This window comes from Loxodonta africana, chromosome 3, assembly GCF_030014295.1.
Source record: "Loxodonta africana isolate mLoxAfr1 chromosome 3, mLoxAfr1.hap2, whole genome shotgun sequence".
NCBI classification, from domain to species: Eukaryota; Metazoa; Chordata; class Mammalia; order Proboscidea; family Elephantidae; genus Loxodonta; species Loxodonta africana.
In genome coordinates, this window is record NC_087344.1 from 179,513,988 (window position 1) to 179,541,738 (window position 27,751).

The 27,751-nt window shown below is 41.5% G+C and overlaps 1 protein-coding gene across 13 annotated transcripts; it reads right to left on the reverse strand.

Moving 5' to 3' along the window:
• Positions 1–27,751, reverse strand: LOC111750470 (myomegalin). Of its 13 annotated transcripts, none has more exons than XR_010321521.1 (9): positions 27,150–27,751; positions 22,492–22,618; positions 12,881–13,030; positions 11,575–11,799; positions 8,598–8,816; positions 7,358–7,593; positions 3,572–3,762; positions 2,925–3,169; positions 1–1,676 (listed from the first exon to the last, which is right to left on the reverse strand). XR_010321521.1 is itself a non-coding variant. In XM_064282505.1 (8 exons), the coding sequence occupies exons 6-8, from the start codon at positions 3,747–3,749 to the stop codon at positions 238–240; spliced, it is 438 nt and encodes a 145-aa protein (XP_064138575.1). In that variant the 5' UTR covers positions 3,750–3,762; positions 7,358–7,593; positions 8,598–11,799; positions 12,881–13,030; positions 22,492–22,618; positions 27,150–27,751; the 3' UTR covers positions 1–237. The 13 variants fall into 13 exon arrangements, 2 of the variants coding, with proteins under 2 accessions (XP_064138575.1, XP_064138576.1); XR_010321523.1 differs by having other exon boundaries at positions 11,558–11,799; XR_010321522.1 differs by having other exon boundaries at positions 1–252; positions 1,532–1,676; positions 8,598–11,799.

Consider the following 27,751-nt stretch of genomic DNA (forward strand, 5'->3'; position numbering starts at 1 on the left):
TAATTTTTAAATAATAATTTATTAATTTGATCCATTTAAATAAAGGCAAGTCTGCTGTCTCCCAGTCCACACAGGAAATGATGTTGCACACCCAAGAATGCTATTGAATAGGACTGGAAAAGCTCTGGACAACGTTCTGCTAGACCATCCAGGCATTGTGTCACAGGAATTCTTGATCAGACCCAGAGGAGTGACTCTGAGTGTAGGAATGAGGGGTTGCAAGGAGGACATCTGGGGCTAACTGGGGAGTACCTGGAAGAGAGACAGAGCTGCAGTGAAGTCTGGAAAGACCTAACAGAATTCACTGTAGTATTGCTGCAAACAGAAACTGACATCGTTTCCCCTCCTAGTGCACACTCAGATGGAAGTGGGGAAGGCAGGGAGTGAGACACTAAGCCAGTATCCAGTTGACAGCCAGGGACCCTCTGGTTATCTCCAAAGATGGAGGAAGAGGATTATACATGAAATGTGGATTTCCCAAAGCTACTCACTCCTAGAGCTGCGAGTCTGGGACGTGTAGGTCGGACCATAAACAGATTGGGAATCTAGACTGAGAATAACTCTTCTAATTTTGGACTGTGTGGGTCTGGGAAATTTTTGTCCTCACCACCCTCCTCTCTTTGCTTTTGCCACAGATAAAAGGAATCTGGAAGTGTCCTCAGCTTGGGATTTGCCCTCGTAAGCCTGAAAACTCCAATTTACTGCCCTGAAAGTATTTTTCTTGTTTTAGAACTGGGGTATGGCCTCCAGGTCCTATCCATGGATACTGTCCCAGAGAATAAAAATAACCAGACAAGTCACACATTTGGGTAACAGGTGCTTTCAAAGATACACTTTCCTGTACCTACCAAAATGTCAATCCCAGCCAAGCAGAAAATCTGGGGGCCTCGTGCACTGGAACAACAGTGTAATGTGACTGAGGCTCAGTTTTTGCAGGGTACACCACAGGAAACTACATTCTCACAAGCAATATCCATGCAATGGAGAACAGGGTTTTTCCCCCTAACTGGCTGCTGCTGTGATGTTGTAGGTATCCTTGCCATCAGTCTTCTGTGCTTGAGAAGGGAAGTGGGATGGGGAGATATTGGCTTCCAAGTGAGATCATCCATGGAGAAGAGTGTGGGAATACCCAGGGAAGTGGTAGGTGATATCCACATGTAGTAGCAGCATGAGGATGGGATGTGGTCTTCCCTCTGCTGAAGTGGGCACCATGGAGGCCATGGGTCTACCACTGGACAATCAGGTCACAAGCCCAGGAGCATCACCAGGCAGTATATATGGAGTTACAACAAAGGGCATGATGTCAGACAACCCTGAGAAGGAGACCTTGCTCTCCTTGAGGGAATCACTCCTGAGCTCTGTTTCCTCATTTATGAAGCGGGGGACGATAGTACCTGCTCTACTTCCCTCTCTAGGCTGATTGCAAGGAACAAATGAAATATTGCACACCAATGAGCTCTCCCCTGAGAGCCCACTCCCTTTTGAGGCTCCCTAGACGTGGACAGAAATCAATGACTTTGGCCTTTCCTACATTTTCCTTGGTCAGCATTACTAAGCACGTGTTCCAGCCTCTCCTGCAGGCAGTCGTTGATGCAGACAGATTTCTCCAAGCACTGGCACAGGCTTTGGATGTCAGCAAGATTCTTTTCCAGCAGGTCGGCCCCTGTCGCGTATCACTAGAACATGGGAGAGGTGAGAGACGGGGAAGCCTCATCACTCATGGGCACATGTAGGGCCTGTCCAGGGCCTCTCTGAAAGATTCCTACCCATCTCTGTCCTTCTGTTAACTTCCTCCTCTCATCTGAGCACCCAGAGAGCACCAAGCAACTTTGTTTAAAGAGCTCCTGAGCTTTCAGTGGAGTACATCTATGGGAGGTGAACACTGGGCTGGAGAATAGGGCTGGGAAACTGTTAGAGTTTTCTTGGTAGGACTAGCCTAGCAATGGGAAAGCTTGGCTACCTCCTGGGTGTGACTTTAATAGCAACCTAGAGGAGCTATCTCTGTACCTCATATCCCTCCTATCTGCTGATCCATGATTGAACAACCTTTAACATCCACCACTCAAAGAGAGAAAGACTGAGGCAAGCACATATGAAGTTAAATCAGGCTGCTGAATAATGACTGGTGCTGAATGTTTTCCTTTAACTGTTTTTAGTGAGCAAGGAAGAACCTGGGAAGGTGTCAGGACCTGAAGATGGAACAGGGGAAAAGGGAGCACCTCCAAGGAAGGAACATGATGCACAAAGGAAAAGAGAAGGAAGCCAAGAGCAGGCTCCAGGACATTTTGCTTAAGGCCAGGTTTTTCTTTGAGAATTTCAGATGTCTTACTACGTGGGACCCAGGAACTAAGCTATTTCAAGCCATTTCCCTACCTAGCTGCACCCCTGGCCAGGGTTCCTGGCTCTGATCCCAATGGTAATGTTTGAGAGGGTAGGATTGGGTTACGGTGTGTGCACAGTGAGCATGTGTGTGTGTGTAGGGGTGGGTGGCTCTGTAGAAATAATCTTCCATAATATAATAGCTCTTAACCCAAGGAAGACCTTTCTCATGGAAGTCTGAGTTTGGCATTCTAGAACAGTCTAAATCTAGGCCTAAGAAGGTTGTGGCACAGAGAAGAGAACACACGAATGTGAGACAGTTCATCCTCCCTGGAAAGTAGTGCCTGAGAATGCCCCTGACCTCCTTTATTTTCCTGCCCAGGGTGAGTCCCTAGGCAGGAAGAATGGCAAGAAGCACTTAGAAAGTGTCAGCCCTGAGCTAGAATCTCACTCTCTGCCTGATCCATAAAGACATTGCACCTTCATCTCATCCACTTCTGTGAGCCAGGATCTAAGAGAGGAATTAAAAAATCCCCTGGTTAGGACAGGAATGTGTTGTTCTTATCATTGGGCCCTATTTCACCAAATGCTCTTTTCTGCTTTACCTGAGGGTTTGGAATTGGACGGTACAAAGAGAAGATGCATGGGTTCCCCGATGCGTTCATTTTCTGAGGCCTCATCTTGTCCCATGGGCCACTGCTGCCATGTTGCCCAAGTTCCAGTGTCCTGTTCAACGGAGTGGTCTGATGCGGTGTGGTACCACTCAGAGGACAGGAGGGCTGGGCAGATCCGGCTCCTGAACGGTTGCTAGGCAGTGTAGCTGAATCAGCAGGAACGGCAGGGCTGGCATCTGTCCAGGAAGGAACAAGAGTGAGAAACAAACAGGATGTCAGAAGTGTTTTATAGGTAATCCATTTAGCCACATTCACATCCTGGGTCTGAAAGATGACATGATTTTGTTGCACTGATGTGGGAGCATTTTCCCCCTCTTCTTTCCAACTCATGCTCCCCACCCCAGTCCAACATCATGCATGTGTTTGATGAATAAATAGAACAGTGGGGATTTGGTGACCAATGAAAGACACACAGGACTAGGAATGGAGAATAGCTACCCAGCACCCCTGGGGCCTGTGCTTGACACTGAGTTCCACTTCTGTGCCAAATCAGATACATCACAGTGGATCTACAGGGCCTAGCTGTGAAGCCTCCTCCTCTGGGCCTAAACAAAGGTATGAGCTGTGTGGGTACTCACTGGCTCCATCCATAGCAGGGTGAACTTCCTGTTCTTCAAACATGGAGGAGGTGGTGCTACTGGGAGGGCCAGGCATGGCGGTCTGGGCATGGCTGCTGGAGAAGATCTGGGGCTGTGTCTGGGACCTCGAATCCCGCGTGGTCTCTGGGACTCCATTCATTTTGTCCGTTTTATGCATCTTCCTTAAGATACTGGCGGGATAAGAAAGAATAAGTGCCATAGCTATACTAATCTGAGGCTCATAGAAGCCCCAGAAGCCAAAGAGACCACTCCTTCACAGAAGAAGCCAAAAAAATCTATTTCTGTTTGGGGGCAAAGAAAAGCAGAGTAGGGCAGGGAAGAAGACTGGTTGTCCAGCGCATTGGCCACAAACATCCTGTGGAAGAGAAAAGATCTTCCAGGCCCTTCAAATAACACTCACGGTTCATTCACAAGGCACCTGGAGGTTTATAGGAGTTCAAACCCCTCTGTGAACATAATCTGTTAAACATATTTGCAGTGGTCCATTTAAAACTGGCTCCTGAGGCAATGTAGTCTCCCGGGTGTCTTGTAGGGGATACCTCCTTTAAATATGTTATTATTGTTAGTTGCTGTCTTTTTTGTTGTTGTTGTAAAAATATATATAGCACAACATTTGCCGATTCAAGACATTTCAGATATACAATTCAGTGATGTCAACTATATTAATCATGTTGTGCAACCATCACCCATTATAGTTGCCAAATTTCCCATCACAATAAACAGAAACTCGCTGCTTTCTAAACAATGACTCCCTCTTTCCCCTTCTGGTAACCACTAATACACTTTGATCTCTGTCCTGGATTGAATTGTATCCTCCAAAAATATGTGTACCAATTTCGTAAAGCCATGATTCCCAGAATTGCGCGACTATCCACCATTTTGTCATCTGATGTGATTTTCCTGTGTGTTGTAAATCCTACCCCTATGATGTTGATGAAATGGAATTAGTGGCAGTTATGTTAATGAGCCAGGACCCCACCTACAAAATCATGTTTTGTCTTGAGCCAATCTCTTTTTTATATATAAAAGATAAAAGTGAGCAGAGAGACAGGGAGCTCTCATGCCACCAAGAAAGTAGTGTCAGGAGAATAGCACATCCTTTGGACCCAGGTTCCCTGCACTGAGAAGCTCCTAGTGCAGAAGAAGATTGATGAAAAGGGCATTTCTCCAGGGCCCACAAACAGAGAAAGCCTTCCCCTGGAGCTGATGCCCTGAATTTGGACTTCTAGCCTACTGCACTGTGAGAGAATAAACTTCTGTTTGCTGAAGCCGTCAGCTTGTGGTATTTCTGTTATAGCAGCACTAGATGACTAAGATAGTCTCTATACATTTGCCTATTCTTGTTATTTCATACAAGTGAGATCATAAAATATTTGTCCATTTGTTTTCAAGGTTCATCCACGTTGTAGTATCTCTCAGGAGTTCATTTCTCTTTATGACTGAGTACTATTCCATTGTATGTGTGTACTACATTTTGTTTATCCATGCTTTTGTTGATGGACATTTAAGTTGTTTCCACTTATGGCTGTCATGAATAGTGCTGTAATGAACATTGGTGTCCATGTGTCTGTTTGCATCCTTGCTTTCAAGTCTCTTGGGTATACATATAGTTAGGAGTGGAAATGCTGGGTCAGTAAGCTCTTTTTTCAAGGAAAATTTGTAGCTGTTTAACACCTGCCAGAACTCCTTAGGCTACCCTTGGATAAACCTGATACACAACTCACTCTGGCCTTTAAACAGCCAGGGCAAAGCAGAGGTGATCTTTTTGGGTTCCGGAGACTCCTAAGACCTAGGTAGTTCACATTTACATTGGCTCTATATTATTAAGTTGGTGAATTGATGTAAAGGTATGAACCAAAAGAATGATAAATAAAATAATAAATAGGAAATTAAACCATCTTGTCACTAAGGATACACAATGGTTTGATGAATAAATAAAACAGTACAATGAACTGTTTGGTTTTTACCGAGTGTTGAGGGTATTTTTTCTTGCTCCTTTGATTTTCTGGTCCTTGCTTTTGTCTTAGTTATCTAGTGCTGTTATAACAGAAATACCACAAATGGGTGGCTTTAACAAACAGAAATTGATTTTCTCGTAATTTAAGAGGCTAGAAGTCCAAATGCAGGGTGCTGGCTCTAGAAGGAAGGTTTCCTCTCTCTGTCGGCTCTGGAGGAAAGTCCTTGTCTTTATTGAGCTTCTGCTCCTGGGCAGTCTTCATGTGGCTTGGCATCTCTCTTCTTCCATCTCTGCAGCTTGCTTGCTTGCTTGTTTAATTTCTTTTACGTCTCAAAAGATGTTGACTTAAGATATATCCACACTAATACTACCTCATTAACGTAACAAAGAAAACCCATTCTCACTGGGATTATAACTACAGGTATAGAGGTTAGGATTTATAACACATAATTTTCGAGGGACACAACTTAATTCATAACACTTCTGAATTCTTCACCAAATTACATCTCTCATGATCCCTGAAAATCTGACATTACCAGAGGGTCTGCAGTGCCTGTCCTGCTTCACTCTTCTTACCTGTATAGTCATCTGAAAACCAAATTCAGAAAGGACCAGTCATAACTCAAGCAGATATCATTTCGAGGATCACAAGCAAAAACTGGATTCTATCTGGGGTAAGAGACATGACTACTTGACGCTTGAGTCCAAGATACTCTGAATTTTCCCGGGAGATCTCAGTTTGAAACCTTAGAGACCTTGCCTGGCAGGCTTTCCTGAGCCCACCAGAAATATCACCATCTCTGCTTCATCTGCCCTGAGTCAGAGCAAAAAGTTAAAAATGTCTTCCCCCCACCCCCCATAGGCACTGGGTTGTTTTAGACCATGGGACACTTGTCCAATGACCTCTGGACCACTCCAACCAGAGCCTTCAAGTCCTGCAACAAGGCGCTCCCCAGATCCTTCACAGCTTTCATGCAGAACCTACTCCTGTCACTAAGCCTGCTCCTACTATGTGCCTTCTGCAGCTCTCAAGGGAAGTTCTATGTAAAAAGCTCCTGAAATAACTAGTGTTCCTACTACCAAGTACTAAACGAGCCCAGTGGTGCAATGGTTTGAACCCACCCAGTGGCAATGTGGGGAAAAAATCTGGTGTTCTGTTCCTGTAAAGATTACAGCCTAGAAAACTCTAAAGCCTAGAAAAGTTCTACTGTGTCACATGGGGTCACTATGAGTAGAAATCGACTCGATGGCACCTAACAAGACCAGTACCAAGATACACAGGCATAACCATGACAAAATCAGCATGATTCCTTGTCATTTTCTTTTGAAGCACACTGATGAGTATTGCATATTTAATTCTTAGAACAACTATGAGAACTTCAGGGGCTGGTATCCTTTGACCTAATTTTACAGGTGAGGAAACAGATCACAAGGAATATTAATCTGTCCAGAGCTAGTCTGATAGGTCTTCAGATGTCTAGTTCAAGTCTCTCTTCACGAGCTGCCCCTGTTCCACCCTTATTTCTGCCAATTAGCTTCAGATAAAATGCCATTACATCCGATGTTGTATCCTGCCCTACCACCCATATTTCACAGGAGAAGCTGATGATCATCATGGCACGCGCCATGTGTTTCTTCTTGGAGCTCCTCACCAGCCTGTCCCGGCCCTGACATGAGCCCAAGGAGGCGATTACAAAGCAGGTTACCAGGTTGGAAAATCGCTTGTGGATGGGGCTAGGAGTTCATGTGAGCCTCAGTCAGACTTTGGGGGAGACTGAAGGCCTTCCCATGCCCCATGGACAACTCACCAGTGCTGAATTTGCTGGCGAGGCTCTCTGCCAGCTGGCTTCCCCTAGCCAGCTGCTCACAAAAGTGCTGTTCCATGTAGTGGCCAATGCTATTGCTGCTGAGTAGCTCCTCAAAGGTCTTTATTGTGTTCTTGACGTGCTGGATGAGAAGGGAAGAGACAGCTCTCCCAATCCTCATCTTCTGCCTTAGGTGAGTCAACTCTCGAGCCTGATTCTGAATTAAGGAATGATATTTCCTAAAGGGGGCAAGAAGAGGAAGAAATAAGAGTGGAAAGGAGTGACTGATAGATTATGGCACATGAGCAGAAGGTACTTAATGAGTATCACCAAAGGAGCCCCCACAGTGAATTCTAGCACATGGTTAGTGGCCTGAATGTGGTCAAAGGAATGAAGGAAGGAAAACAAAGCCTCCCCCTCTGTGAAAGATCCCTTCTAAGACTGTCATTCCCTCTGTCTCATACTTCTAAAAATTGAATCAGGCTTTCTTCTTTAATTCTCCTTTAAAAGCTGACCTCTCTTCAGCCCATAGCCATTTTCATATAGTAAACAAAGCCAGGTGTTCATTGAAAGTTGAGAGGAAAATCAACAAAAAGGTCAAGAAGAGAAAATTGTGGTGGAATTAAATGAACGAGGAGGTAATTAAGAATAAATTTTTCTCTGGGCAAATATGTCATCACATGATTTCATTAATCTCTAGTTATTTGATAAACATTTGTCATGCTCCCCAAACTTGACTACAAGCTCTGCGAAGGTAGATACAGTGCATATTTTTATGTGTTGAGCGGAACCCAGTACGGCATGGATGTATGCCAGGTGTCATTGCATCTTTAAAATAACATTATCCTAAGGCTGTTTTTCTTAAGGCTGTTTTGGAAACCCTAGTGGTGTAGTGGTTAAGTGCTATAGCTGCTAACCAAAAAATCAGCAGTTCGAATCCACCAGGTGCTCCTTTGAAACTCTATGGGACAGTTCTACTCTGCGCTATAGGGTCCCTCTGAGTCGGAATCGACTCAATGGCAGTTGGCTTGGTTTTCTGTTTTGTTTTGTTTTAAGGCTGTTTTACCACTTTTAATCATCTACCCAGCTACCATCTAGTTCTTGAAAACCCTCTATACTTTCATCACTAAGTGGTTGTCTAGAAGGTGGTTTTCAAATTCCTGTCTGTCATGGTCATCTAGTGCTGCTATAACAGATACACCACAAGTGGATGGCTTCAACGAAGAGAAATTTATTCACTCACAGTCTAGTAGTTCACAAGTCTGAATTCAGGGTGCCAGCTTGAGGGAAAGGCTTTCTCTCTGTCAGCTCCGGGGCAAGGTCCTTGTCATAAAACTTCCCCTGGTCGAGGAGCTTCTCTCGAAGGAACCTCAGGTCCAAAGGATGTCACTGCTCCCGGCACTGCTTTCTTGGTGGTATGAGGTCCCCCCCTCCACTTTCCTTTCCTTTTATCTCTTGACTCCTTAACCACAGGCAGAGATTAGGATTTACAATGTATGGGAAAATTACGTCAGTCACAAAATGGAAGACAAACACACAATACTGGGAATCATGGCCTAACCTAGTTGACACATAGTTTTAGGGGACACAATTCAATCCATGACACTGTCTTTAGACCGTACCACAAGGTTTCAGAGCATGTAAAGCCTTAAATGAGGAAAACAGGGGCTCCAGGTCTTATTCTCTCATCATTCAATACATATGTTTTATATATTTGTGCTTCCAAGAATCCATTTGGACAAATGAGTCCATGGCTGAAAGATCTGAATATAAATGCCGGTCCACAGCAAATTAATTTTTCTGTCACAGGACAGGTACTGAAATATAAATTTACAGAGTGATACAACTACTATTCTCCTCAGTAGTGTATTCAAAGCAACTCAAGGGAAAGATTGGCTTCCTTCCTTTCTACTTTCCTTTCTTCATTCCTCCCTCCCTCCCTTTCTTCCTAACTCAATCCAAAATCATTGGTCAGGCTCCAGTAGGGCAGTCCTCATGTCACAGCAGTGTGGCAGAGGCAACCCAGAGGGGTCAGAGATCGACTACATGCGGGGGTTGAACATTGTGGTGAAATGAGATCTTTTAAGTGGCTTTTCACCTTGGTTCTTTGGAAAAACAGCTTGGGAGATTTTCCCCTAAGCCCGGAGGAGTTACCTTTGCCCTAGTTTTCTACCCCAGAGGGTTTGTGGCATTTCCTGGGTGAGCTGTTAACAAGCTGGTTTGATACTTTTTGTCTGGTCCTGGTCTGGAGCCTGCCCTGTTACTGGTATGCACCTTGCAGGAATTAGTCAATAGTCTATGCAAACAAAGTGTCCTTCTAGAGGAGGCTGATCAGTTCCTGGCCCTAGTGGAAGATCCGTGCCTTGAAATTGGTGAGGAGTTTGTTTATACAAGCAGCCAAATCCACAGAGGTTTTTCAGTCAGAAAGAAACAGGAAGAGAAGCAGCAGGAAGAAAAAATTCAGAAGAAAAAAGAAGCAGAGAGAGAGGAGGGAAAAAACTTCCCCAAAGAGCTGTAACACAGGTCAAGCGCTATAACACTGAAGAGGGCAACAGGCCCAGAAGGTGCGGGCCCAGCAGTAGATCTGGGCCAACAGATGGCAGGGCCAAGAGGAGCCTGTCCTGAAGGGTGCCAAGGGGAGCTGAGAGAGCTGTCCTGCACTGAAGAAGGTATGCTTTGCCTAAATGCTCCCTGATCCTGATTCTGAGTTTTAGCCTGTTGATCCTGGCCCTGAGTTGTACCCTGTTAAAAAAATAAAAAAAAAAAAATTTTTTTTTTTTCCCTGTTACTCCCTTCAAAAACCACTTAACTGTAAGTACAGTCTGTGAGCTCTGTGTGACCGTTACAATAAATTATCAAACCAGAACAGAAGTAGTGAGTGCCATGGGAGGGACGGCTGGTGTCAGAATTGGTAAAAAGATTGGAGAATGAAGGTATCTCTGACCCCTACCTCTGAGGGACCAGCTTTGGGCTGATTCTGGTCATTATCCCCTCTGAAGTTAGGTTCTGATGCTACTATTACTATTACCATTTTACAAGCAAGTAAGTAAATATTTTCAAAACATATTCAAGCATGTATTTTCAAAATAGTGTATTGAAAATAATGGGAGTTTTCTCACTGACAGAAAAGGAAGGTACAAAAATGGAAATGGGAAAAGTTAGAATGAATTGTGTAGTACTGGATTACAATTGGAGCTATACTGTAAAGTCACATTGGGTCCCTTGCACTGGGGAAGCCAGCTGCCATGCCAAGCACACTCAAGCAAGCCAGTGATGAGACCCACATGGAGAAGAAGGGAGTCCTACCTACAGCCGGCACAATCTCGCCAGGCATGAGAGTGAACCCTTGAAAGTGGACACTCTTAGTCCCAGTCCAACTTTTGTATAACTGCAGCCTTGGCCATCAAACTGCAACCCTATGAGATGCCTCAAGCTACAGTCGCCCAGCCAAGCTGCTCCCTAGTTCCTGACATACAGAAAACCTGGGAGCTAATAGATAATTTTTGTTGTATTAAGCCACTAAGTTTGGGGATGCTTTGTAACACAGCATTAACTAACTAATAGAGATTTTCTGTGTTTTCTTTAAATGCCCTCAATCTCTGCGTTTACTCTGGCCTGTATCAGGCAGGGGAAGGTGATATCCACAGAGGGAAAATTAACTTCTCTGAACTCATGAGAAAGAGACCACTCGCTCCAGGCAGCGACCTATCCATGTTTTTTCTACAGATAGCCAAGGCTCAGTTGGCAACAGAAGTCTCGATGGTCCTTTAACCACTGTATACTATCACTTCCTTATCACATTGTGTAACTAACTAGCATAGTGCTTTGCCCTATGAACTCAAAAGAGTTTAAAATGATTGAACTAATTTAGAATATGTCATAGCCTGCCCAACAGGACTACTATTTGTTATAGAGAAGAGGAGAAGAGAGTGTACAAGTTCATCTTGTTCCTCAGAGAGACAAAGAAGTTAGGTGTCTGTAGCAGGAATCAGTAGACCTGGATATTAGCCCCAGAACACTCTACTCTGCCACTGCAAACTCAGGCCTGTCATTTTGCTACTTTGTACCTCAGTTTCCCCACCTGTAAACTGATGGTAAAATTTTTTTTTCACCTTTCTAGAAATATGCTAAGTATTGAAATTTACTTTAATGTTGGGATGAGTACTGCAGTCCATAAAGCATTTAACTTATCAAAAAGAATACAGATAATCACTCATTACTTTGGTCATGGTGAGTTTATAAGACCAACTTGTTGACATTCTCTCTGTTTTTCCAGCTGGTTGGCCAGAGCAGAACTATTATTCCTGATGCCATCATTTCTCTTGGAGATCTTGGCAGTGTTGCCCGTTTTGTGCCAGCAGCAAGCACAGGTGCTGGTTGTTTTCTGAGAAGCTGAAATTTGCCTGAGGCCCAGAGTTGCTCATCCGGAACAGGTCACCCAGGTGCTGGAAGGAGCCAAAGCAGGAATCAGGACAAGTGACCCGCAGATAGCATACAATTCCTCTTGAACCTTTTAAACCACCCCTACTTTATTCACACTTCTGTCGAACTTTTTTCATTTCATTAGGTGATTATTGGTTGCTAGAATCAGAGCAATTTCGATAAGCTCAATTTTTAAAATAAGCTTACAACATTGCCAAATAGCGGTTTGTTGGCTAAATTTGCCAGGCTGTCTTTAACGGCCCTTTTCAGATAATGTGGGATTAATCCATTGTACACTTATCTGTAAGTTCCAGTTACTAAAACGCTAAGTCATCACTTCCTTGCCTGTTGATTGGGCAACAGCTTTGGACACCTCAAATTCCACTTCATGCTCCATTGAGTTACTGCCCGATATGTACCAGTTAAATTTCACTGCCCCACAGAATAATGTTAGAGCTAAAATAACCTCAGAGCCTGCTAATCTCACTTCCTCATTTCAGAACAGAGAACACTCAGGACCAAAGAGGCAGAGTCACTTGATCAAAGTTGCACAATAGCCTTTGGAAAAAATAACATAGAGTCCTGGGCTCTCAACTCACAAAGCCTACATTCACTCTGTCAAATACATTAAAAAATTTTATATTCATGTGATAATTCTTAATGTAAGCCCTTTTTACCCTAAATCATGAGAAAATTGCTTGCCTGACTTAAGCTCTTAATAATAATCTCCGTTTCCTGTAAACTTGGTACAGATATGTTGGGCAAGAATAAGGCAGCTCTTTGCTCCCACATTCAAACTCTCGATTTAACCATATAAGGATACCATAATGAAACTCTGATTTGTTTAAGTGTCCAACCTTGAGGAGTGCTGATGACACAGAATATAGGCTGTATCTTATGCATAGCCTTACTTGTAACGTTAGAATAAAACCAAATTATTCTGAATAATATAGTTAACGATAAAAATGAACACTAAAGACTTTTCTCTAAAGAATTTCCTGGAAGAAAGCCCTAAAATTAAGGTACGGAGCCTGGATACAGACCCTGAAAGCCCCTGTGACAACAGTTCTGGCAGTGGAAGTCTCTAAGCAAGGAATCTCTTACCCGCTCTGGGACACAGAGGAGAATCCTATTTCCTTGGGCTGTGTCTTCTGCTCCTTCACTCCGCTCTCAGCAGTCCCCTTCTTCTCTAAGAGCTGATGCATCTCAGCCTTCAGTTAGAGCATTTTCTCATGACGAACACTCTTCTGTCTCCTTGGAAAGAAAGAATGGAAAAGAACTACATCTGGGTCTCCACAATGGCCAGGCTTTCCTCCAAAACTACCTAGCGGAGTTGAAACAAAATTATGGTTTAAAGAATTTAGATTATGAAAAGGATCTCATAGGAGGAAAAAATCAAAAGCACAGAATCTAAGGAGAAGAAAAAGAGTCAAGCCTACAATGAACCCCCTTGAAGAAGTACCTCCTCAGCAATGAGGACCTTGAGTTGGAGGACGGATGCAGCAAATAGGCAGAGATATTGCTATGAAGAGGAACAGGAGAGTCTGGAGGCATTTTAGAAGAAAAAACAAAACAAGAGAACAATAAAATAAATACAAATGGAGTTTAAATTGGGCTGAGGAATGAGTATTTTTAATTCTTATGTTTGACATCAAGTTCCCTGAGGATCCTTTCAGAAGCCAGGATGCCTTTTCATCCCCTTCAAGGTTTGAGAGTCAGAAAGGCAAAAGCAAAACTTGAGATGCCAGAGCTCAAATCCCAAGTCACTGCCTGTGGTCTGGATACCAACAAGAGTGCGGTAAGAAGGACTCAGACTGCCAGGTCTCCAGTCACAACCATAGACTTAGAATGCAGAGGTAGCTAAAGAACCTGAGGAAGTCCTGGCTGATAGCCTGGCATACTCAACACAAGGCTGCCTGTTTTTCCATGGACGTCTATATCAGTGGAGACCACCCCCTCACCAGACAGTTTTAGTATCTGTGTACCCTTTTTCTTTTATTTATTTATTTTAATTATTGTACTTTAGATGAAGGCTTACAGAACAAACCAGGTTCTCATTAAACAATTAGAACACATATTTTTTTGTGACATTGGTTACCAATTGTAGGACTTCCAGTCCTTGCCTTTGGGCTGGTGTGCCCCTTTACTCTTGTTTCATTTTATGGGCCTGTCTAACCTGTGGCTGAAAGGTGAACCTCAGGAGTGACTTCATTACTGAGCTAAAAGTATGTCCAGGGGCCATACTCTCAGGGTTTCTCCAGTCTCTGTCAGGCCTGTAAGTCTGGTCTTTTTTTGTGAGTTGGAATTTTGTTCTACGTTTTTCTCCAGCTCTGTCTGGGATCCTCTAATGTGATCCTTGTCAGAGCACTGGGTGATGGTAGCCAGGCACCGTCCAGTTGTGCTGGACTCAGTCTGGTGGAGGCTGTGGTAGTTGTGGCCCATTAGTCCTTTAGAATAATCTTTCCCTTGTCTTTGGTTTTCTTCATTCTCCCTCGCTCCTGATGGGGTGAAGCCAGTGAAATATCTTAGATAGCCACTCACAAGCTTTTAAGACCCCAGACACTACTCACCAAAGTAGAATGTAGAACATTTTCTGTGTAAACTATGTCATGCCAATTGAGCTAGATGTTCCCTGAGACCATGGCCCCCACAGCCCTCAGCCCACTAATTCATGTGTAAAAATTTTCTGATACTTCCAACTAATCAATTTCTTCAAAAAAAATCTAAATGTATTCGTTTTTGTTCAATCTTGCCTTTGTGTATTAAGACAACAATGTTTTCTCAATGCATTTTATCTTCTTGAAGACAGTCTCAACAAAACCAGTTTTTATGGTTTTTCCTAAATAAAAATTTTTTAACTTCTAGTGATTCTTACTGTTCTTCTCTAGGAACCCTTCAGCCTCCTCTCCCCACCCCCGACCCCCAATCCTTTTAAAACCTTAGCAAGCAAAACTGGAGTAAAGTACTCAAATATGACTAATATATTTAGCATAATGATAACTTACTTTTCAAGTAATATTGGCTTCTTTTCCCTTAGAGTAACAACACGTAGGGATTTCATTTAACATGAGGGTAATTTTAGCCTTCTGAACTCTCACCCCCACCCTCGCCCAACCTTGCTACTTGTAGATGATTGCTTTTGCATTGCTTTAAAATAAAATCTCTATAAATATTACACTTTGCTAATGTAGGAGCCCTGGTGGTGCAGTGGTTAAGAGCTATGGCCGCTAACCAAAAGTTTGTCTGTTCAAATCCACCAGCTGCTCCTTGGAAACCCTATGGGGGAATTCTACTCCATCCTACAGGGTCACTATGATTCAGAATCGACTAGATGGCAACAGGTTTTTGGTTTGCTAATGTACTTTTTAAATTTCTTTCTGGCTACGCAAGTTACTTTCCACTTGGTCAAAGTCCTTAAAATATCTTATGCCTATCTCCTTGAATACGAGTCATAGATGCTTCAAGTGGTACTGACATGTAAATCTGATGGTTTTATGATTTTATTCTGCCCTTGATAAAAAAAACTGCCTTAATTGCCTCAGTAAAATCTAGGCCAAGGAATGAGCAGATAGATAGAAGTATAAGCAATAGTTTTTAGTGTCCCAGCCTCTGAAACTGAAGAGAAGCACAGGGATGGGAGTCATTGCCTGACTTTGCTTCCCAACTCCTAGATGTCTACTTCAGTAGTGTTCTGATGTTCAATAACCAGAACTTCAGGGAGGGAAAGGCCAGATTTATAACATTTGCTTATTTCTGTGAGCCAATTTTAAGCTACCAACGTGACATCACTGAACATGAAGTTGGGAAAAAATGCACGGTAACACACCATTGTATAGTATTTCTACCATGTAAAGACAATAGATGTAAATAACTTAAAGAGCATAGATACTAGTAAAATGTTGTAAAATAATTAGGAAGTCATGAGTTTTGAGTGTTTATTACCTTTTTTAATGTAATTTATTTAACTATAAGTTAATACATTTCAAATTTTTTTTTTAATAATGGCTCTGTCTAACAACTGGCCCTCAGAATTCCTGTAAATTAAACAACAAGCTCTCATGAGCTGATACCAGCTGGCTCCATTCCCACCTAGGTGTTATGAGCCTGAGACTTGGGTGGGCTTCCCTAGTTCTCTCTCTCTCTCTCCCGTGGCTTGCTAGGCTTGAATGGGCAAGTGGTGCCACTTGGTGTGACCACAGCCACCTCCACACATCCTTTTAAGGATTTAAAGAAGATGAAGAAAGGAAGCCTGAAAAAATTGATTTTGAAAGTTGTTGTTCATGCCCAATCCTCCCCCTTACCTCTTTTAGATCGTGTGGTGATATTATGTGATGCTTGTTGGGCTTTAAATTAGCACAACCACTTTGGGAAGCTATTTGGCAGTTCCTCATAAACATACATCTACCCTATGATCCAGCAATTTTACTTCTATTTATTTCCCAAGAAAAATGAATGTATATAATCCAAAAAAGATTTTTACAAGAATGATCATAGCAGAGTTATTCATCCTAGGCAATAACTGGAGACAATGCAAATGTTCATCAATAAGAGAACTGGTGAATTTTTATATTAATACAATGGATTGTTGTTAGTTGCTGTCTAGTCAATTCCGACTCACGGCGACCCCATGTTACTACTCAGCAATTAAAATGATTAGACTACCTATGCTCATAGCATGCATAAAGCCCTCCAAAACAGTAGATTCTGTAAAAGATGCCTATTTAAAAGGAAGTTTTTGAATATCTAAAACATATCTATTTTAATGTTCCTGTGTGATACTCATGTATGATCCCAGTCATAAGAAGTTTCAGAAAAGGCAAAGCTAAATTGCAGAGACAGAAATCAGAAGAGCTTTGCTTTGTTGAGGAATTTTCACTGGAAATTGACATGAGGGACACTTCCTGGGAGGATGGAAATGTTCTATAGAGCTTGATCTGGTTGACGGCAACAGGATTTTTTTTTTATATACATTTATCAAGATTGACCAAACTGTATACTTCATGTATGTGCATTATACTGTTCATAAATTGTATCACAATAAAATATTGTTAGCATAAAAATAAAGTTAGTTATTTTAAAAACACAGATGAAATCACACACAAAACAATAGCTTTTGGCTTCATCCTGATACATATTTTTTTACTTGCATGTATTCTGTGAAATTAGAACAAAAGAGTCTAATATAAATGAGAACTTTTATCGTCCTAGACAATGCTGGGACTTTAGAAATATTAATTCAACTTATTCCCCTCCTGCCATTTGAGTTATTGTTGTCATTCATTTTATTTCAGCATGTATTTTAAATCACACAGACATTATTGTAACTGTTTTGGGCAGTAACATTTATTTATTTACCTGCCTATTTAACTATCCATTGTGTTCTTCATTCCTCCTTCATTTCCATGTTTCCCTTGGGATCATTTAATTCCTGCCTGAAGAACTACCTTTTGCATTTCCCTTAGTGCATGTCATAGTCTCTGAGTGGTGCACACCATTAACATACTGGTGTTAACCGAATGGCTGGAGACTGGAGTCCAACCAGAGCCGCTTTGGAATAAAGTCCTGGTGATCTCCTTCTAAAAAATCAGCCATTGAAAACCCCAGGGAGCACAGTTCTACTCTGACATGTGTGGGGTCAAAGTGAGTCAGAGTCGACTCCAGGGACACTGGGAAGTGGGGTTAGTGTGGATTTGCTGCTTATTTGGAAAGCACTTTATTTCACCTTTACCTTGAAAGATATTTTGTCAGGGAGTAGAATGTAGGTTGGAAATTATAGTATTCGGCCCTTTAATAATGGCTTTTTGTCTTCCTTTTCTGTTGTCTTTGTTCAGCTCCCAATCTTTGAACATAATGTGAATTGTTTCTTCTAGTACTTCTTTGACTTGAATTTTCAGCAGTTTTACAATCGTGTGCTATGGTATGGTTCTCTTGTTTTTATCCTGCTTGGAGTTCATAGAATTTTTTAAACATGTGGCTTAATATCTCATCAGGATTTTTTTTTAATTGGCCCTTAAACCAAAACCAAAACTAAACCCAGTGCCGTCGAGTCAATTACGACTCATTACATCTTTTAATATTGCTTCCAATCTAATTTTCATTTTCTGTAACTTCTAAGATTTCAAATACACATACATTAGGCCTTTATAGCATGACCCCCGTTTTTTTTTAAATTGCACTTTAGGTGAAAGTCTACAGCTCAAGTTAGTTTCTCATACAAAAATTTATACACTCATTGTTATATGATCCTAGCTGCCATCTCTGTAATGTGACTGTACTTTCCTCCTTTCCACCCTAGACTTCCCTGTCCATTCAACCAGTTCCCATCCTCTTCTGCCTTCTCATCTCGCCTCTGTATAGGAATGTCCATCTAGTCTTGTGTATCTACTTGTACTAAGAAGCACACTCTTTATGAGTATCATTTTATGTCTTATAGTCCAGTCTATTCTTTGTCTGAAGAGTTGGCACCAGGAATAGTTTTAGTTCTGGGCTAATACAGTCTGGGGGCCATGTCTTCTGGGGTTCCTCCAGCCTCAGTCAGACCATCAAACCTGGTCTTTTTTATTAGAATTTGAGTTATGCAGCCCACTTTTCTCCTGCTCCAAACATAACCAATTTTTATTCTCATTTCAGAAGTTCCATTTCTTTTAGTTCTCTATACTCTATACTTCAAGCCAGATATTTTATAATTATTTTCCAATTACTAATCCCTCTTCAACTTGGTTCAAACTGCTGTTAAACAATACACTGATTTTTTTTTTTTTAAGTTAGTTGTATATTTCACTTCTAGAATTTCCATCTGATTTTTAAAGAAATTCCTAATCTCTGGTGAATCTTTCCATCTTGTCATCTGTTTTCTTAAACATTATCATTTCTTAAATATATCTAAAGCATATTTTCTTAAACATATCTAAAACATATCATTTCAATGTTCTTATCTGATACTTCCAATGTTTCCATTACCTGTGAGTTAGTTTCTGTTTTTTTCTCTTGTTCTTGTTTCTTTATCTGCCCGAAAAGCATGATTGACCAATGGATCTGATGTGTAAAAAACTATGGAGGCTTCAGATAATATTATCTTTCTCTGGATATTATTCATCCTCTTTCCTGGCAGATAGCAGAGGGGCAAATCACCTCAATCCAATCGTGACTAAACTGAGATTTTCATGGAAAGTCTCAGTCTACATCTCATTTACCCACATTCCTAGGCTGTAGATCTTTATGCTCCCATCTGAGAAGCACCTGTCCTTTGGAGGATCCTCAACTGTAATTTATATCTATCTCCTTTGCACCATCATACTACTCAAAATTCCACTCCTCTTTCAACCACACTCTGTGTGCCTTCCTAGCCACTTCACAATGCATAGTTTACTTTGTAAAGCACTCAGTTTACTTCTCAGTTCACTCCAGGATCTTGGCTTCTCATGCCTGAATATCTGGACAGCTCCATCTGCTTTATTTTTTCTTCCTCCTCAGCCTCAGAAACGCTGGTGGCATAGTGGTTAAGAGCTATGGCTGCTAACCAAAAGATCAGTGGTTCAAATCCACCAGGTGCTCTTTGGAAACCCTATGGGGCAGTTCTACTTTGTCCTGTGGAGTCACTGTAAGTTGGGATAGACTCAGTGCAATGGGTTTTGTTGTTGTTGTTGTTTCCCCCATCTTTATAAGATTTCTTAGAGTGATGGTATTTCCTCTTCCTCTTATTAGTGGCTGCCCTCTACCCAGCTCCTCAATCTCTTGTCCAATTCTAAGAATTAGCAAATACCATAAGGAGAAAAGGCAGGGAGTTAGCCTCCTTTCAAAGAGCTTTTCTCTCTCAGGATCTGCTTATGTAGGTCCTAGCTGCATTCGTAGCTCTCCAAAGACTTCAAACAGAAATTCTTTAAACCATACATTATCTAGTTGTTTTGGGGATGAGATTTGGTTTGCTATAAATACACCAACATGATTGAAAAAAGAAATCTACAGATTTCAGGCAAGTTTCCTACCTTGATTTATTAAAAACAACAACAAAAAACAAGGGATCACTGGTACATACTTGGACTTTCCTCAAAATACTTGGGATACATCTGACTGGATATGAAAAGCTCTTGCTTGAATTGTGTGCAAAAGATTTCTACCATGAGCTAAACAGTTCTCATGGCTGTCCAAGTTCCAAGAATTTGATGAAGTTCGATCCAGTCCCCTGATGTACTGTCTGCACTTTTCATTAGGTCACCATCAAACTCTTCAAGTAACCAGTTTTCCAGATGCCTGGCCATTAATATGGGGGAGGAGGTTAACCAAACCATTTAACAGTTCTAATTTATTTTAGGGATGGTTGAAAGTCCTCACTAGTAAAGTTAGAAATGAAAACAAACAATTTTATAATAGTAGCAATGATAATAATAGCTTTCTCAGAGCATTACTGTGAGATCAGCATGGTTCCTAAGTGCTTTCCCATGTAATAACTTATCTAGTCCACATAACAAAGCTGCAAAGTATTGTTGGTTATTACCATCTCTTGCTGTAGATAAGAACATTCAGGCCCTGAGAGGTTGGGTTTACCTTTTCAAAGGCCCTTTCTCTATGATGGTGAGAGCCAGGACTCAGACTCAGACAGTTTGCCTCAAGAGCCTTTGCCCTTGAGCCATCATGCTCAGTGGTAACTGAGAAAACTTCACTAAAATTTATGTCCCTTCCTTCTTACTCAACCTCCAATATTTCTAAGAGAAAATGGAGATTAAAAGTAAGGCCTACAAAACACTCAGAGCTAATTAATGAAATAAAGAAGAGGAGCAGAAAGAGCAAACAAAACTAATTTGTCTTCCCCAGAAACAGAATACTTTTAAGATGTTCTTTTTAATCACTCATTTTCAGAAGTTTCGTTATAATATGTATGGGCATAGTTTTATTTTTATCTTTCTTGGGGTTCACTGAGTTTTTTGGGCTTAGGAATTAATGGTTTTCATCTATTTAAAAAAAAATTGGCTGTCATCTCTTCAAATATTTCTTTAGCCTCATTCGGCTTTTCCTCTCCTTCTGGAACTCCAATTACACATATATTAGATCATTTTATACTGTTCCAGAGATTTCAGATATTCTGTTCTATTCTCCATTCTTATTGTGTTTCTGTCTGCCCAATTGCTATTAACTCATTCAAATTCACTGATCCATCTATTGCTGTGTATAGTTTTTTGTTAATGCCTTTGAATATGTTCTCAATTTATGATATATTTTCATTTTGTTCTTTTTTATAATTTTCATTTCTCTTCTGAAATTTGTCACCTGATTACATGTATTGTCTATTTTTTGCTTGATAGTCATTACAGCATATTTCTTTTATTTATTTTCAAGTCCTTGTCTAATAGTCCAACACCTAGGTCACTTGGGGGGTTGCTTCTATTAACTTTATTTTTCTTGATTTTATGCCACTTTTTTTGCTTCATGTGCCTCTTGTAATTTTTAAATATATGTCAGTGTATATAAAACAACAATAGAAACAGAAGTAAATATTTACTCACAGGTATGGGTACATGGACTTTTCTATCAGGCTTCTAGTGTGGAGGGCTGAATGAATCTAATGTGTACTTTTGGTGGGTCTTGTCTTTGTTGAACTAATTAGATTCAGTTTATCACTGGTTTCAAATGTTTGGTGTTATGATCAGAACTTTTTATTTCAGCAGGCCTTGAGATCTGAGCACCAGTAATACTCATTTATTCTTTGCCAGCAACTAGCTTTCTGAAACGTGGGAGATATCTTTCTCTTTTACAGCCTGGATTCTAGCTTTTTAGCTTATCGTTGATATAATGACCACTTTAATCCCTGGCATCACTTGCGTTTGTCTGCAGCTCTGGGAAATATCAGTAACAGCAGCAAATTGTTGGTGGCCTTGATTACAATTTTGGGCAGAGATTAAGTACGTAGGTGTGAATAAGTTAATAATATTCTAGAAGACTCTGGAGCAGAATGACAAATCAGCTGGAAATATCAGCGGTTATTGCAATTATTTGATAAAGGAAAAGTAAGAAATTCAAAGAGCTTATAAGAAATAGAACTATGAATAAAAGGACAAAAATGACTATGGAAGCCACCTTGACAATACGTAAGACATTTAGAGAGTTTCGTTATTCTTAAAATAGAAAAGAGACAATGGTATCTATTATTAAAATGCTTATCAGTGAGGGAAATAAAAGAAAATAATTAAGCACCATTTGGTGCTTGGAGAAACATCTTTGCTGAAAATCTAACTAGCTCTGTGATACTTTTTATAGTTCAAGAGAACCTTCTCAGGAAATATACATTGCATTATTATCATTGAATTTCCTCCATTTTTTAAAAATCTATTTTAAAAGGATTTTTTCCCTTTTTGTGTAAAAGGATGAGCCAATTTATGGTTCTGCAAATTAATAAATTTTAGTTTATATAATTGTCAGAAGCTCTCATTTCATTAACATAATTGCCTCATTGTAATGATATAAATATCTTTTCTCTCCTTTCTTTAGCCAGATTTAAACAGTCCTGAAGTTGTTCTGTAATTTAAGATCTTCATCATACTACTAAAGCAGGCTATTGGATGCTAGAAATTCACTTTTCTTTCTGTTCTAAAATCTCTTCTAAGTACAGCGATTCATTAAAGTCGAGAGTTCTTAGGGGGCATGTTATGGATCGAATTGTGTTTACCTAAAATGTATGTTCCCCCATGTGTCTGTTAGTTTGTTGTACTTTGAGGGCTTACGTGTTGCTGTGATGCTGGAAGCTATGCCACCAATATTCAGATACCAGCAGGGTCACCCATGTTGGACAGGTTTCAGATGAGCTTCCAGATGAAGACAGAGTAGGAAGAAGGACCCGGCAGTCTACTTCTGAAAAGAATTAAGCAGTGAAAACCTTATGAATAGCAGTGGAACATTGTCTGATATAGTGCTGGAAGATGAGCCCCCCAGGTTGGAAGGCACTCAAAAGATGACTGGGGAAGAGCTGCCTCCTCAAAGTAGAGTCAACCTTAAAGACGTGCATGGAGTAAAGCTTTCGGGATCTTCATTTGCTGATGTGGCATAACTCAAAATGAGAAGAAACAGCTGCAAACACCCATTAATAATCGGAGCCTGGAATGTGCAAAGGATGAAACTAGAAAAATTGGAACTCGTCAAAAATCAAATGAAACATGTAAACATCGGTATTTTAGGCATTAGTGAGCTGAAATGGACTGATACTGGCCACTTTGAATCAGACAATCATGTGGTCTACTATGCCAGGAATGACAACTTGAAGAGGAATGGCATTGCATTCATTGTCAAAAAGAACATTTCAAGATCTATCCTCAAGTACAGCGCTGTCAGTGATAGGATAATATTCATACACCTACAAGAAGACCAGTTAATGCTACGACTATTATTCAAATTTATGCACCAAACACTAAGTCCACAGATGAAGAAATTGAAGATTTTTACCAGCTTCTGAAGTATGAAATTGATCAAACATGCAATCAGGATGCATTGATAATTACTGGTGATTGGAATGCAAAAGTTGGAAACAAAGAAGAGGACTCAATAGTTGGAAAATATGGCCTTGATGATAGAAAAAAATGCCAGAGATCACATGACTGAATTTTGCAAGACCAATGACTTCTTCATTGCAAATACATTTTTTTCATCACCATAAATGGCAACTATACTTATACACATAGACCGCAGCAGATGGAATATACAGGAATCTAATCAACTACATCTGTGGAAAGACTGTGGAAAAGCTCAATATTATCAGTCAGAACAAGGCTAGGGGCCGAATGTGGAACAAACCATCAATTTCTCATATGCAAGTTCAAGCTGAAACCGAAGAAAATTAGAACAAGTCCACAAGAGCCAAAGTACAACCTTGAATATATCCCACCTGAATTTAGAGATTATCTCAAGAATAGATCTGACATGTTGAACATTAATCATGAAAGACCAGACGAGTCGTGGAATGGCATCAAAGACATCGTACACGAAGAAAGCAAGAGGTCATTAAAAAGAAAGAAAAGACCAAAATAGATGTTAGAAGAGACTCTGAAACTCGCACTTGAATGTTGAGCAGCTAAAGCAAAAGGAATAAATCATGAAGTAGAAGAACTGAAGATTTCAAAAGGCAGCTGGAGAAGACAAAGAAAATATTTTAATGATACGTGCAAAGAGCTAGAGATAGAAAACCAAAAGGGAAGAACATGTTCTGCATTTCTCAAGCTGAAAGAACTGAAGAAAAAATTCAAGACTCATGTTGCAATAGTGAAGGATTCTGTGGGGAAAATATTAAATGACACAAGAAGCATCAAAAGAGATGGAAGGAATACAGAGTCATTACAACAACAACAAAAAAAAAGGTCCTCCTTCAACCATTTCAAAAGGTAGCTTATGATCAGGAACCGATAGTACTAAAGGAAGATGTCCAAGCTGCACTGAAGGCATTGGTAAAAAAAAAAAAAAAACAAGGGCCTGGAAATTGACAGAATGTTAGTTGAGATGTTTCAACAAACTGGAAGTGCTCACTCGTCTATGCCAAGAAATTTGGAAGACAGCTACCTGGCTGACTGACTGGAAGAGATCTATATTCATGCTTATTCCCAAGAAAGTGATTCAAATGAATGGGGAAATTATTGAACAATATCGGTAATATCACACACAAGCAAAATTTTGCTGAAGATCGTTCAAAAGTGGCTGCAGCAGTATATCGACAGGGAGCTGCCAGAAATTCAAGTCGGGTTCAGAAGAGGACACGGAGCCAGGGATTATCACTGCTGATATCAGATGTATCTTGGCCGAAAGCAGAGAATACCAGAAAGATGTTTACCTGTGTTTTACTGACTATGCAAAGGCATTCAACTGTTGTGGATCATAACAAATTATGGATAACATTGTAAAGAATGGGAATTCCAGAACACTTAACAGTGCTTATGAGGAACCTGTACGTAGATCAAGAGGCAGTTGTTCGGACAGAAGGGGATACTGCGTGGTTTAAAGTCAGGAAAGGTGTGCATCAGGGTTGTACTCTTTTACCTTACCTATTCAATCTGTATGCTGAGCACATAATCCAAGACCCTAGACTATATGAAGAACAACGGGGCATCAGGATTGAGGAAGACTCATTAACAACTTATGTTATGCAGATGACACAACCTTGCTTGCTGAAAGTGAAGAGGACTTGAAGCACTTACTGATGAAAATCAAAGACGACAGCCTTCAGTATGAATTACACCTCAACATAAAGAAAAGAAAAATCCTCACAAATGGACCAATAAGCAATATCATGATAAAGATTGAAGTTGTCAAGGATTTCATTTTACTTGGATCCACAATCAACACCCATGGAAGCAGCAGTCAAGAAATCAAAAGACTCACTGCATTGGGCAAATCTGCTGCAAAGGACCTCTTCAAAGTGTTGAAGAGGAAAGATGTCACCCTGAAGACTAAGGTGCGCCTGACCCAAGCCTTGGTATTTTCAATCACATCATATGCATGTGAAAGCTGGAGAATGAATAAGCAGACCAAAGAATTGATGCCTTTCAATTGTGGTGTTAGTGAAAAATATTAAATATACCATGGACTGCCAAAAGAACAAACAAATCTGTCTTGGAAGTACAACCAGAGCGCTCCTTAGAGGCAAGGATGGTGAGATTGCACCTTACATACTTTGGATATGTTATCAGGAGGGATCAGTCCCTGGGGAAGGACATCATGCTTGGTAAACTACAGGGTCAGCAAAAAAGAGGAAGACCCTCAAGGAGATGGAATGACACAGTGGCTGCAACAATGGCCTCAAGCATAACAACAATTGTGAGGATGGTGCAGAACCAGGCAGTGTTTCGTTCTGTGGTATGTAGGGTCGCTATGAGTCAGAACTGACTCGATGGCACCTAACAACAAAATGTATGTCAACTTGGTTAACATGATTCCCAGTGGCATGTGGTTGTCCTCCATTTTGTCATCTGAAGTGATTCTCCTATGTGTTGTAAATCCTACCCCTATGGTGTTAATGAGCCAGGAGTAGAGGCAGTTATGTTAATGAAGCAGGACTCAATCTACAAGATTAGTTTGTATCTTGAGTCAATCTCTTTTGAGATATAAAAGAGAAGCAAGCAGAGAGAGGGAGGGACCTCCTACCATAAACAATGAAGAACTGGGAGGGGAGCACACCCTTTGGACCTGGGGTCCCTGCACTGAGAATCTCCTAGACCAAAGGAAGATTGATGACAAGGACCTTTCTTCAGAGCAGACAGAAAGAGAAAATCTTTCCCTAGAACTGGTACCTTGAATTCGGACTTCTAGTCTCCTAGACTGTGAGAGAATAATTTCTCTTTCTTAAACCCACCCACTTGTGGTATTTCTGTTAGAGCAGTACTAGATACCTAAGATGGGGGGAACCATCCTGTACTGAGAACATTCTTTGCTGATATTGATACCTATTGAGCTCATTAGCATTAGACCAATAAAAATGAAACAATTACTAAATTCAGGCACAACCTGGAAGTAGTGTACTACTAGTAGCCTCATAAGAAATGAAAAAAATTTGAGGTACATAAAGGTTAAGTTATTAGTCCAAGGCCACACGAGGGGGGTTACACCAGGCTCTTATATCCTGTTTCAAGGAATTTCCGCGTTTCCCAACCGTAGAACTAAATTTATTCTCATTAGTTCTTCTGGGAGGATATGGAAGGATGTCAAGTGAGCATGAGTTGAGTGAGTGAATCTCTGGAAACAGCTTGGATGGATTATAAAATGCTTGCTCCTGGGCAGGCTCAAGAACACCAACCTTTTGGCTAACAGCCGAACACACTAACCTATTGCACCACGGAAACGTGAAAAGCTAATTTTACCAATAGCAAGAGAAGCTTAACAAGGCTCTGGTGGCACAGTGGTTAAGAGTTCCGGCTACTAACCAGAACGTTGGCAGTTTGAATCCACCAGCCGCTTCCCCGAAACGTGACCAGTGTCTTTTTTCAAGAGTGACCCTAGGACTCATTAACCGCTAGGCGGTGCCACCCGCCTCCTGCAGTACGGCTGTGCTGCAAAACCTAGGAAAGATGAAGAGATTGGGGATTCGAATCGTGTTGTTCGTCACTTTTGAAACCTGTACGTTGGGTGAAGGTAGAAAGCCAGCCAAATGATCTTTGCCCCTTCTTGCTCCTTGCGTGCCTCAAAAGCTAGCGCTCCCGGAGATGCTCGGGTCCGCGCCGCACCCGCCTCCCGGCCTGAGCTCAAGGGAGACTGAACGCCCAGGGCCTCCCAGGATGGCTCTTCTCGTTGTCTGCCCAGCCTTCACCCGACCGCCCTTCATCGCCAGCCCCCAGGCCCGGGATGGACGCTCGGCCTAGAGAGCGTGGAAGGACATACGCTGGTCAGGGAATGAGGGTTTGCCCACCTGTCGACCCACTTTCGGGGCGAGTGTGATGCTTCCATCTTCTGATTCCTCCTCTGTCCAGCGCCTGAGCTCCACGAGGGCAGGGGTCGAGGTGATGGTCGCTCTTGTGTCCTCCAGCCGAGAACAGGGTCTGCTGGCGCACACACCAGGGCGCTCAATTAGGACCTCTTGAATCGATACATAGTCATGTTTATACTTTTAGTCCTTTGAAGATCTCAGGTTCATGAAAGATTTTCAAAGGGAGAAGTTCTTTTTTGAAAGCCTTTATTTTGGTTCATCGATTTCGAAGCACGCAGTGTCCCGTGGGGCGGGGCAACCGGGAAAGCCGAGAGCGCGGTCTGCGCGGCTCTGCTCCTGGCGCTCAGCGCGGCTGCGTTGGACGAGGTCGGTGGGGTCAGCAGGGTCTGTGGGGTCGGCGGGGTCGGGGGCTCGGTGTAGGGGGAACGGGAAAGGGTGGGCCCAAAAGGGAGAGGACCGAAAGAAAACGGGAAGCGTGGACTAGAACAATGAACTCTCCCAGGAGGCCTGTGCCAAGGCACGGGCCAGATCCTGAAAGACGAGAATTGTTTTTATTATGTATCAGAATGGGGAAGGAGAAAGGG

What these genes read in the sequence shown, in the direction of transcription:
- LOC111750470 (XM_064282505.1), bottom strand. Translation starts at nt 3,749, where the DNA reads ATGCATAAAACGGACAAAATGAATGGAGTCCCAGAGACCACGCGGGAT. An exon ending in CCCTGCTATGGATGGAGCCA is followed by an intron (nt 3,170 to 3,571) that starts GTGAGTACCCAC and finishes CTTCCTGGACAG; the next exon opens with ATGCCAGCCCTGCCGTTCCT.